Source organism: Engraulis encrasicolus, chromosome 5 (assembly GCF_034702125.1).
Source record: "Engraulis encrasicolus isolate BLACKSEA-1 chromosome 5, IST_EnEncr_1.0, whole genome shotgun sequence".
Lineage (NCBI taxonomy): Eukaryota > Metazoa > Chordata > Actinopteri > Clupeiformes > Engraulidae > Engraulis > Engraulis encrasicolus.
The window spans coordinates 10,672,427-10,684,574 of record NC_085861.1 but is presented as its reverse complement, the minus strand read 5'-3'; the positions used below and the strand labels follow the sequence as shown (position 1 = coordinate 10,684,574).

General features: G+C 46.9%; 1 protein-coding gene across 3 annotated transcripts in view; it reads left to right on the top strand.

Annotated features, from left to right (window-relative positions):
* The window catches only part of LOC134448950 (DENN domain-containing protein 4B-like), a 72,704-nt gene that overhangs the window by 17,377 nt on the left and 43,179 nt on the right, over positions 1–12,148 (top strand). For all 3 annotated transcript variants that reach the window (XM_063198660.1, XM_063198659.1, XM_063198658.1), the window contains exons 2-4: positions 8,540–8,694; positions 10,135–10,333; positions 11,405–11,657. In XM_063198660.1, the coding sequence (XP_063054730.1) occupies positions 8,559–8,694; positions 10,135–10,333; positions 11,405–11,657 (588 nt within the window). In that variant the 5' untranslated portion in view covers positions 8,540–8,558. The remainder of the gene's footprint in view (positions 1–8,539; positions 8,695–10,134; positions 10,334–11,404; positions 11,658–12,148) is intronic.

The window sequence follows — 12,148 nt, the reverse complement described above, 5'->3', positions numbered from 1 at the left end:
ATTGCATCTAAGAAGTAGATGACCCCCCCGTGAGAATGAAGTGTCCCGTTGCCAACCCTAGTCAACCTGGGCATGAAGGGCTCATTAACATTCTTTAGTAGCAGACGTTAGGGTGGTGTAACCACAGCCAGTGTTATTGACTTAATTTAATATTTTTTGTCTCACTGGATTATGTAAAAAGCCTCATTGCTTGTACATTAATTACAACTTTTTTAAACTCATTAATTTAACTAATGCAAAAGTGGCATTAGCTGTGGTTGCACCACCTGACCACTGCTGCTAAAAATGTCAGTGATCCAAACCGCACCATGCTGTAGCACAGGAGTTCCCAACCCTTTCCAACCAGTGTTGCCTGAGTGGGCGGATTCCCACCCAATTTGGCTGTTTAGGATGGCCGTCTGCGGGTAAAAATGGATTTTGGTCCATAGAAATTAATAAAATTGGGCGGGATTTAGTGCTTCCTGGCAGGTTTTGAGCATTTTTCTGGCAACCCTGTTTCCAACCTGGGTCCCACTTAAAATTTTCACGTTTCACAACGCCCACCTCTGAGCCAATAAGCCATAAAACTCAATTAAATAGTGAACAGCAACAACACACACAAATATTATTTAGATTTTTTCGGAAAATGATTTCAAGGCCCAATCGCAATACCTTCAGGGCCCACAGTTTATCAATCACTGCTGTAGCACACGCACAGATGAGTGGCCGGTTTAGTTGTGTGGCTGAGAATGGTAATGGTAGTGCTAATGCGCGTTAGTCCTAATCAAACCTCTGTTTCGTGATGACCGGATGGTAGCCTGTTAGCAGTATGTCATCTGCTAGCTTTATGTCCTCTCGCTGAATCTCTGTCGGATTTGATGACAGTCCAAAAAAAAGGGGACCTTGTAAAGGGAAATGGACGGGAAAAGGGTGGATCCCAAAATGCTATTTTCCGTCGTCAGCAGAAAGCAGCTTTGCTTTTTTTTTAACGTGCAGTTTGATTTCCCGTGTTAATATAGTTCATACTAAAAAGTCTTTGTTGTAAGAGCGCTTCCTGGACTCAAAAAAGGTACTCTTTGGATGGGCAAATGTAGAAGTTGAAAAAGGAAAAATACCAAGGCACTCTCATCTATCAAAAACAAGAAGCCTTTATTGCATGGCATTACAGTAAACCTTTAAAAAACTCCAACATGTTTCGGCCCTCCGGCCCTCCGTCCTTGGTATTTTTCCTTTTTTATAGTTCATACTAGTTAGATAAGAGTAGAGTCGTCTGTTTCAGGGTAAGGTTAGATCCCATCCCATACAGCTGTTGACTCCCCCATAGGGCTGCACTCACAAAATATCTTTCACATGTACAGTGCCCTCCATAATTATTGGCACCCCTGGTTGAGATGTGTTAAAAGCCTTAAAATAAATTCAGTGTTTATTGCAGAAGAATACTGTCACACTGAAAATTGTAGGAAAATGTAGCCTTCAACTCAAATGAATTGTAAGAAAATAAAAAAATCCCTGACTAAAAAATAATTATTTTTCATTAAATCATCTGTTCCACAATTATTGGCACCCTTAACAATTCCCAGGAAATAAATATAATTGAAGCATTTCTGTCATTTCTACAGTAGTTTACAAAGTTTACCAGAGTATGTAGGAACATTTAATTAGTAATTCATCACTTCCTGTTTCCCTGGGGTATAAATATGACGTGACACCGAGGCCATTTCTCTTATCCACTCTTAAACATGGGAAAGACAAAGGAACACAGCATACAAGTGAGGCAGATGTGCATCGACCTTCACAGGTCAGGCAGAGGCTACAAGAAGATTACCACTCAACTGCAGCTGCCCATATCCACTGTGAGAGGAATAATTAAGAAGTTCAAAACAACTGGAACAGTGGTAAACAAGCCTGGACGAGGACCCAAGTTTATTTTGCCACCACGCACAGTGAGGAGGATGGTAAGAGAAATCAAAAGATCTCCAAAGCTCACTGCTACAGAATTACAACAAATGGTAGCATCCTGGGGTCACAAAGTCTCCAAATCAACCATCAGGCGCTGTCTACACACCAACAAGCTGTTTGGGAGGCATGCACGGAGAAAACCTTTCCTCACTCACAATCATAAACGCAAGCGTCTGGAGTTCGCCAAGCGGTATTGGGGCTTCAACTGGGACCGTGTGCTTTGGTCAGATGAGACCAAGATTGAGCTTTTTGGCAACAAACACTCTAAGTGGGTCTGGCGTACCACGAAAGATGCGCATGCTGAAAAGCACCTCATACCCACTGTGAAGTATGGGGGTGGGTCAGTGATGCTGTGGGGCTGTTTCGCTTCCAAAGGCCCTGGGAACCTTGTTAGGGTGCATAGCATCATGAATGCTTTGAAATACCAGGACATTTTAAATCAAAATCTGTTGCCCTCTGCCCGAAAGCTGAAGCTGGGTCGTCACTGGGTCTTTCAGCAAGACAATGACCCTAAACATGCCAAATCTACACAGAAATGGTTCACCAGACACAAAATCAAGCTCCTCCCATGGCCATCTCAGTCCCCTGACCTCAACCCCATTGAGAACCTGTGGGGTGAGCTGAAGAGGAGAGTACAGAGGAGAGGACCCAGGTCTCTGGATGATTTAGAGAGATTCTGCAAAGAGGAATGGCTGAAGATCTTTTCCCATCTTGTGAAACATTATAGGAGAAGATTAGGTGCTGTTTTGTTGGCAAAAGGGGGTTGTACAAAATATTAACACCAGGGGTGCTAATAATTGTGACACACATTATTTGATGTCAAATAATTATTTCTTTATGTGGGATTTTTTCCCCACTGAATAAATGCACTTGTATTGAAGGTTGGATTTTTCTCTTTTTTTCCATTAAGGTCCCATATTATTTAGAAAAAAAATAATAATAATTGGAAGCTAAAAAACACATCTCAACCAGGGGTGCCAATAATTATGGAGGGCACTGTATTATGCATCATCTTCTGTAGTCTCCCCATATGAGACACATGAGTCATGACCAGAACTAAATAAGTCTATTTTTCTACGTCATGAAGCACTGATGAAGACAATGTGTCGAAACGAGTAGGCTTGTAACCAGATTTTAGTAGAGGCTTTTTACATTTAAGTAAGGACGGCCATGTTTTTTTTTTAAAGAGTACCCTTTTGTACTAGAGTTGGATAAGTGACCAAGTGAAGCAGCACTCCCTTTGATGCTGTTTTTCTAGGTATTGGATAACTGCACAGTTCACCATATAAGAAAGCATGAAGTAGTACAGAACAATGGTACAGATTGTGCAGTGTTGCCAACTCTCTGTGGGGAAAAATACGGGACACCTTATTCTCGCGGGGAGTGTGGGTGCCCTCCCCTTGTTGTATTTCTGTGCAATTTCCTGTATGTTAACAAAATTGTGTCCTGTTTCATATTTTTGTGTCTAAATATGGGACAATTTCATATTTCAAGGCACCCTTATTGTTGAGCAGCCCACACATTCAAATTCTGTGCTATCCAGTCTTTTGTTCTGGAGGTCGCTGGGGTTGGAGTCAGTGGCAGTGCACTGTCTCTCATGTCATGACACTCACACACACACATGCTTTCGCACACATTTACACCATAGACGTTGATGGTGAGTGACGGGAAGTGTGTTGGTCTTGAGCACTTCCTGTTTGTCATCCGACTGAGTTGGCTCTTTTCTGTCGCTCATTCTTCACTTTCGCTCGCTCACTCGCTCGCTTGCTCTCTCACACACACAGTCGCTCACTTGCTCGCTCGCTTGCTCACTCACTCATTCCCCTCATGTGCTGCCCTGCCTTATGTGGGCGTGATGAGCCAGTTCCAGTCTGCATGCTACTGGGCCCATGAACATAGATATGGGGTTCACTGGCAGGGAAGAGGGCAAAATGGAGAAAGAGAGGGGGTGGGTATGTGTGGAGGGCAGGGGGGTTGGGGGGTTGGGGGGGTTCTAAAACGGGGAAGAGGCGATTCTAGGGTCAGCTGGGGCCCCATGCGAAAACTCAAAGGAATGAACATTTCAAACAAAATCGCCATTACTGTAGTAAAGCGTGAGCTGTTATTCATCATCTAGAGCAGGGGTGTCAAACTCAGGCCCGGGGGCCAAATCTGGCCCGCGGAGTCATTTTATTCGGCCCGCGAGATCATTTCAAATGTGTATTACAGTTGGCCCACACCATAAATGTATTGTGTAACATGACTTGAACATGAAATTTGGTGCGTCACAGAAGTATGAGCGGGCCCAGGCCAATGACACAGCTCACACTCATACACAATACAACATGTGCCAGTGTGTATGAGACTTATCTATGAGTATTAAGTGTGTGCCTGCACGCTTTTAGTTCATTTATTAAAAATAAATTTTGAGTTCGGCCCGCGATATTCCGATTTTGGCCCTCAGTCAATTTGAGTTTGACACCCTTGATCTAGAGGCTTGTGGGCCCCAAGCGACTGCCTGCCTACTAGCCTGCTGAGCAGATGCGCCTGTGACAGGGAGGGTACAGAGGGGAAGGGGGGAAGAATGAACAGATGAAGAGGTGACTGTGTGTGTCTGTGTGGTGTTGGTGTGTGTGTCTGTGTGGTGTGTGTGGCTGGGGGGGGGGGGGGGGGGGGGGGGGGGGTCGAGGAGAGGGAGGGAGGGAGGGAGGGAGGGATTCACAGGCATGGCCACTGGATGGTGGGAAGAGGAAAAGGAGAAGAGGAGGAGGAGGTGTGTGTGTATGAGTGGGTGGGTAGGGTGGGGATGAGTGGAAATGGTTGAGGAGAGGGAGGGTGTGTGGGGGGGTGGATCAGTGTAGATGGTTGAGAAGAGGGTGGAGCGTGTGTGTGTGTGTGTGTGTGTGTGTGTGTGTGTGTGTGTGTGTGTGTGTGTGTGTGTGTGCGGGTGGCGTGTGTATGAGTGGAGATGGTTGAGGAGAGGGAGGGTGTGTGTGTGTGGGGGGGGGGTGGATCAGTGTAGATGGTTTAGAGAAGGGTGGAGCGTGTGTGTGTGTGCGGGTGGCGTGTGTATGAGTGGAGATGGTTGAGGAGAGGGAGGGGAGGATGTGAGTGTGTGTTTGGATCTGGATCACAGTATAGATGGTTGAGAGGAGGGTGGAGCATGTGTGTGTGTGGGGGGTGGACGAGTGTGTGTGTGTGGGGGGGGGTGGTGGACGAGTGTGTGTGTGTGTGTGTGTGTGTGTGTGTGTGTGTGTGTGTGTGTGTGTGTGTGTGTGTGTGTGTGTGTGTGTGTGTGTGTGTGTGTGTGTGTGTGTGTGTATGGGGGGTGGCGGGTGGTGTGGACGAGTGTAGGTGGTTGAGCGAGGCCACTGCACTGGTCATTTCCAGTCATCAATCACGCCAGGCTGGAAACACCAGGCAGAGAGGATTGCTGACCACCACAAATCTCAAATCCTCTCATACAGCTGCGTCAAGACGGTTATGTAATCCAGTTTTTTCGCCCGTCCTATAGTTTTTTTTCCTTCTGTTTTTCAGTTTTTTTCCTATTGGTATGCACTGCTGACATAACAGTGTACGATGTTTCCAACTAGGGCCGGGCAGTCAACCGTTAAAAAACGTGATAACAGTTTTCACCTACTGAAGGTTCACTTTTTGATTAGAGAAGGGTTTTTTTTTTTTATTCCAAAAAAGTGATTAAAATAGAAATGGAGATTAATTAAAATTCAGGATTTTATCTCATTTTAAAATTTAATTTCAGCCTTTTCTTCAGAAACATTGAGATGTGGGGGGAAATCACCGCTTATGAAAAAAAAAATCGAGCAGAGAACCGTGATACTAATTTTCATCAAGAAAACTGTGATACACATTTTTTCCAGAACCGCCCAGCCCTATTTCCATCCCTCCCTCACTCCCATCCCCAGAGCCCCCTGCCGTGTACTTCAGTTTAATCAGACATCAATTTTGGTGACGCGCTGGGAAGCTGACAAGGGGGGGTGGACAAAGGGGTCACTTGTCCTGGACCCAGAGCGAAAGGGGGCCCAGAAATAGGCATTACTTACATTATATATGGGGCAGCCGTGGCCTAGTGGTTAGACAGTTGGTCTTTCAATCTAGGGGTTGCAGGTTCGAATCCCCCCTGACCTCTCCCTATATCTCCATCCATGGCTGAAGTGCCCTTGAGCAAGGCACCTAACCCCACATTGCTCCAGGGACTGTAACAAATACCCTGAAAAATAATAGTAACTGTAAGTCGCTTTGAATAAATGAAAGCGTCAGCTAAGTGTAATGTAATGTAATGTAATGTAATATACATTGGGTGGGGGGCCCATTCAGGTGACTTTGTCCTGGGCCCAGCCAAAGCTGTCAGCGGCCCTGGTGACACGAACAAACACACTGATGTATGGCCACTCACTGCTCGCTGTTCCTCCTCAGCCATGCACACAAAAGCATCTAACTCAGTTACAGCCAGCCCGGCCCGCCACTCTAGAGCAGCTTTATTAAATGGTACCATGGAAACGCTCCCGTAAAGTGCCTTCCCACAAATACCTATGCCTAGTGGCCTGTCTAGGGATAGCTGCAGCAGCAGGGAGGACGAGTGGAGCGAGGGAGGAAGAGAGGGAAGAAGAGAGGGAGGAGGGAAGAGAGAAAAGAGGAAGAAGAGAGGGAGGAGGGAAGAGAGTAGAGAGGGAGGAGGGAAGAGAAAATAGAGAGAAGAAGAGAGGGAGGAGGGAAGAGAGAAGAAGAGAGGGAGGAGGGAATAGAGAAGAAGAGAGGGAGGAGAGAAGAGAGGAGTGGAGTGAGGGAAGGAAGAGAAGAGATGGAAGAAGAGAGGGACGAGAGAAGAAAGGGAGGAAGAGAGAGAAGAGAAGAGAAGAAAGGGAGGAAGAGAGGGAAGAAGAGAGAGAGGAAGGAGGGAAGAGAGAGGAAGAGGTGTTGAGAAAGTAGAAAAGAACCATAGGGAGAGGAGAGAAGACCATTTCTTTACAGTGTATCCTGTGAAAAACAAAACAGCTTGTCAGATGGCATGGCGATGTGTGTGGGTACAGTATGTGGTTGTGTATGATGATGTGTGTGAGTTCAGTATGTGATTGTGTGTGGGTGTTTGCAAGTAAACCTGTGGTTGTAGTGTACTGTAAGCGCTTGACTTTGTGAGTAAAACAGAGAGCCTGGAGTCTGTTGACGTATTTCACAGTAAGGTGGAAGTTGAGGTGAGGTGCTAACCTGGCCTTCGCTTTTGGCAAGCTGATGAATAAGAGCTACGGTACCTACATCATGACTGTGTCCTGTTTTAGGACTGGGTCCTGACACTGAGCAAAGATACATTTATGAAATATTCTAGAAAGAGAACCCTGTTTAGCATACACGGTCATTCCATGTCTAAGTATTCACGCTCATCTCATCACCACCTCAGACCTATACTCTTTCTTGAAAATGGGCACTCCAGGCTCTTCTATTAGATGATTTACCTCCTATCTACTCCTGAACCAGCTTTGTAGTATTGGCCCCTCATCTCCAAAACTATTAGAGGTAGGAATGGAAAAACCTGGTATTCTTTCAGATGGCATCAAAAGGTACCTGTCTGTGCAAATCTAGGAGGGTCACCTGGGGAGATTCCAGGTAATCATGGGAATTGACATGGAATGACCCTACAGAGTGAAGCAGGTCCCAAACAACAGAAATGTATTTATTTAGTATTGCTGTAATGCAGCTATGGACTGGTATTACAGAAGAAAGCTTTTGGAATGCAAGCATTCTGTTTAGTTTGAGCCATACACAACAGTTACACATTAACTAGTCTGTCATATTGTAATGAAAGAAGGGGTGGGCGATATGGCAAATATCACATTTTTTTAACATAAAATACAGATTTCGATTAAAAAAAAAAAATCACAATCCTCTATCAGCCTCCTCACTCCAAGGCGATCTATTTTTCCACTTTGGAAGATTGACGACTTTCTACTCATTCTTATTCTTCACAATTTGATATTGTGAGACTGCACACTACTAAATGAAAGCAAGAAAAGGTTGTTGACATGCAAGACAGGAGCAAGGAACGCCTTTGTAAACATGCCTCTGTGTGATCAGGTGTTTGTTCTGTCAGGTCTTAACATGCCCCCTCTCTCTCTCTCTCTCAATCTACTCTCTCCTTTCCTGTCGTCATTCTCTCTTCCCTGATGTGTGTGTTACCCTTCATGTCCCCCTCAGCCTGTTTTTATGCCTTCTTTCACATTCTGTCTATCTCTCATCACTTCCCACTGATAATCTCTGCCTCTGTCTCTCTCCCCCCCCCTCTCTCTATCTGTCCCTCTCTCTGTCTGCCCCCCCCCCTCTCTCTCTCTCTGCCCACTCTGTCTGTCTTTCTCCCTCTCCCTGCCCCTCTTTCTGCCTCTCTTGGCATTTGCCTTACTGTACTTGCGTTACTTTACTTGTATTGGCTTTTCTAAGTTATGTTTTTATGAAACCTTGAGTCTGTAACAAAATATTCATTTAAATTCTGTTTGTCTCTCTCTCTCCCTCTCCCTCCCACCACCCCCTCTCTCTCTCCCTCTCTCTCTTTCTGTACCTCCCTCTCTCTCGCTCTCCCTCTCCCTCTCTCCCTCTGCTCTCTCCCTCTCCGCAGCCGTGGGCTAGCAGCCGGCATGACTGAGGAGAAATGCCCTCAGCTGGTGGACTACTTTGTGGTGGCAGGCCTGGTGGAGGGCAGCACCCCCATGGACGAGGATGGAGGAGGAGGAGGAGGAGGAGGACAGCAGCTGCAGAATCGAGGAGGTGGAGGTTAGTAGTGTTTTATTCTAGCTTAGAGGTTCGTAGTGTTTTATTCTATTCTTCCATAGTCAAGATCAGTCTGTGCAAATTCGCCATTCGGGGTTCGAACCCGTGATTGTCTAGTCAACGCTCCAGTTCGGCATGGGAGGCACAGTACAGTACCACTGTGTTAAGGTCCAGGTAGTTCAATCAGAGATTCTTTAAGTATAGAGATATGCCAACATAATAGGTTTCTATGGGCACCTAACGTGACCAGGTTCCGGTCTGCCTAAAGGGGCGTGTCATAATGCTCCTAGCATTGAATAGAACAGTCCTTAGTTCTGCCTAGGTCTGCCTAAAGGGGGATTTCCCCACCTCCCCCTTGCAATAATAGAACCCGGAAACAATGGGCCAATGGAACCTCTCTCTCTCTCTCTACTCTCTCTGGTTCAATGCTATCGTATCTGAGGATTCGGAAGGGAGGTTTACTAACGTTCTACCCCTAAACTCTGCTATTTGGCATCCGTTACTTATACTATGATGTTAATATTGTTTTATATACCTTTTGTAAGTAACCCATTGTGTTGAACAGCATGTCACTTTAATGTCTGCACTGAAGTGAGTGCTTTCAATCTCCCAAAGGAGTGTGTTCATATGCAGTTCAGTATCCCAAATGTGATAGTATGCCGAATTTGGCTGAACGTTAACACCTTTTCCCGACTTCAGTATCCCAGATAATAAGACCTTATTCTGTTTTTTGCGAAATCGGGATATGCTAAGTGCAGTATTCTGAGAGTCACTGGGATATTTATGCATGGAAAGGCTTCCCATAGAATGTTGTTGCAGGTTTCCAGGCTACACGCATTTGAAGAGAATTCTATAACGGCCAAGAACGTAGACCGGGATTTAACTCTCTAAACCAGTGTTTCTCAACAGGGGTGCCGGGGCACCCTGGGGTGCCGCGGGCCCCCCTCAGGGGTGCCGCGGAAACGTGGCTGATGAATTAATTATGTAATATAATACATTTTTGTCTAAATTGGTAAGTTAATGCTAGTCAGTGGAATCTTTTATCTGCCATTTTTGCACAATAAAGTAAATATAGGTCGCCCCAGTCAGCTGCAACTTTGAACGTAGGTCGTGTGACGTCTCAAATGTGTTACTTTTCTAAGCTTTTGTGGTATTGGATGCGATGCCATGTTATGGCTTATTGGTTTGGGGTGCCTTGAAATTTTTCATGAACTGTAAGGGTGCCTCGCCTAAAAAAAGGTTGAGAAACACTGCTCTAAACTCATATAAGCACCTTATCCTAATTTGATCATATCTGAGATAAGCCTCATATTCGGGATACTGAACTGGATATAAACACACTCAAAGTGAAATTTGTGCTGTGTAAATTCTGTATGTGAATATGATAACAACAGCTATTCTAATCTATTCTATTCTGTTCTGTTCTGTTCTACTCTACTGTAGGAGGGCGGCCGGTGGAGCCGGTGACGGATGTGGTGGTGATAGCGCGGGGGCTGGGGGAGGACGTGCCCGAGGGCTTCACCTGCATCGAGAAGACGCTGGGGGGCCACCCGGCTGAGCTCAGCGCCGGCCTCATCAACAACCCACACATGTTCCTCTGCTACCGACGAGGACACGACAAGCCGCCCATCGTGGAGCTGGGGTGAGAACCAGGGATGGGGGACAGGGATGGGGCATGGGAGATGGGGGCTGGGGATCGGGGACAGGGGATGGGAGATGGATATCTGGGGTGAGGACTGGGAATGGGGGACGGGGGACAGGGATGGGGGATTGGGGACAGGGGATGAGGGACAGGGGATAGGGGACAAGGACCAGGGATAGGGGTCAGGGATGGGGGACAGGGGATAGAGGACAGGGGATGGGGGACAGGGATAGGGGAGAAGGACCAGGGATGGGGGACAGGGATGGGGGACAGGGACTGGGAATAGGGGACAGGGGCAGGGGATAGGGGACAGGGGCAGGGGATAGGGATGGGGGAGAAGGACCAGGGATGGGGACAGGGGTAGGGGACAGGGGATAGGGGAAAGGGGACAAGGACCAGGTATGGAGGACAGGGGATGGGGGACAGGGGATGGGCGACAAGGACCAGGGATGAGGGACAGGGGACAAGGACCAGGGATAGGGGAAAGGGGACAAGGACCAGGTATGGAGGACAGGGGATGGGGGACAGGGGATGGGCGACAAGGACCAGGGATGAGGGACAGGGGATGGGGGATAGGGACTGGGAATAGGGGATAGGGATGGGGGACAGGGGTTAGGGAACAGGAGCTGGAGTGAGGACCGGGGACGGGGGACATGGGACAGGGATGGTGGTCAGGGGATGAGGGTCAGGGACAGGGACAGAGACAGGGATGGGGTTAGGGGACAGGGATTGGGGACACGGCATGAATGTAATTTAATGTAATGAATGAATAATACGTAAGGATCTTTATACCTGTCCTGTCTGCACTGTAGTGCCCTGTACGAGGGCAAGGAGCCTTCCGAGTCAGTTTGGGACATGGTGAATGTCATGTAATGTCATGTCATGTAATGTAATGTTGTTCCTGCCTCCATAATGTCCTGTCGTGTAATGTAACAATATCTTCATATCTTTCCTGTCTGCACTGTAGTGCCCTGTAATGTAATGTCATGTAATGTAATGTTGTTCCTGCCTCCATAGTGTCCTGTCGTGTAATGTAACAATATCTTCATATCTTTCCTGTCTGCACTTTAGTGTCCTGTACGAGGGCAAGGAGCCGTCCAGGTCGGGCTGGGATATGATTGACCACACCCCGTACGGCCGCTCGGCCAGCCTGAGCACGGGCAGCCCCACCACGCACCGCACCTTCCTGATCTACCGCCGCGCGCCCGACTCGCAGGCCCTCAACACGCTGGGCGTCACCGACATCTCGCTGCTCATGCCCAGCAAAGCGGAGGTGGCGCCGCACACCTTCTGCCGCGTCGACAAGAACCTCAACACCGGCATGGTGAGACTTTGTTGCGTTATATTATTTGTTATTTTTCGCAGACATTTTATGGTTCCATTTTGTACAATTCTGGCACATCTCCACGTCTTCAACGTTTGCGACAAGAACGCTACCGCACACTGTTCACATTTGCAGAGAATCTGGTTGAATCCTTGAAGAAGGTCAATAGACCTACACTCTGCAAAGGTGAACAGTGTGCTTTTGTGTTGCAAACATTTTATGTGCCTGTTGTGCCTTTTATTGAGAATAGGACTACACATTATCACAGGAAGAAATGTGGTAAAACCTCAACACCAGCATGGTGAATCTTTTGTTTTTTGTTTTTTTGGGGGGAGGTTTTCCGCAAACATTTTATTTGCCTTTTGTGCCTTTTATTGAGGATAGGACCAGAGATTATGACAGGAAGAAATGTGGTAAAACGGGGGGACTACTTAATTCACTTAATCCGTTTCATGCATTGTAATACAATGTGATGAAAAATAGTGTCTTGT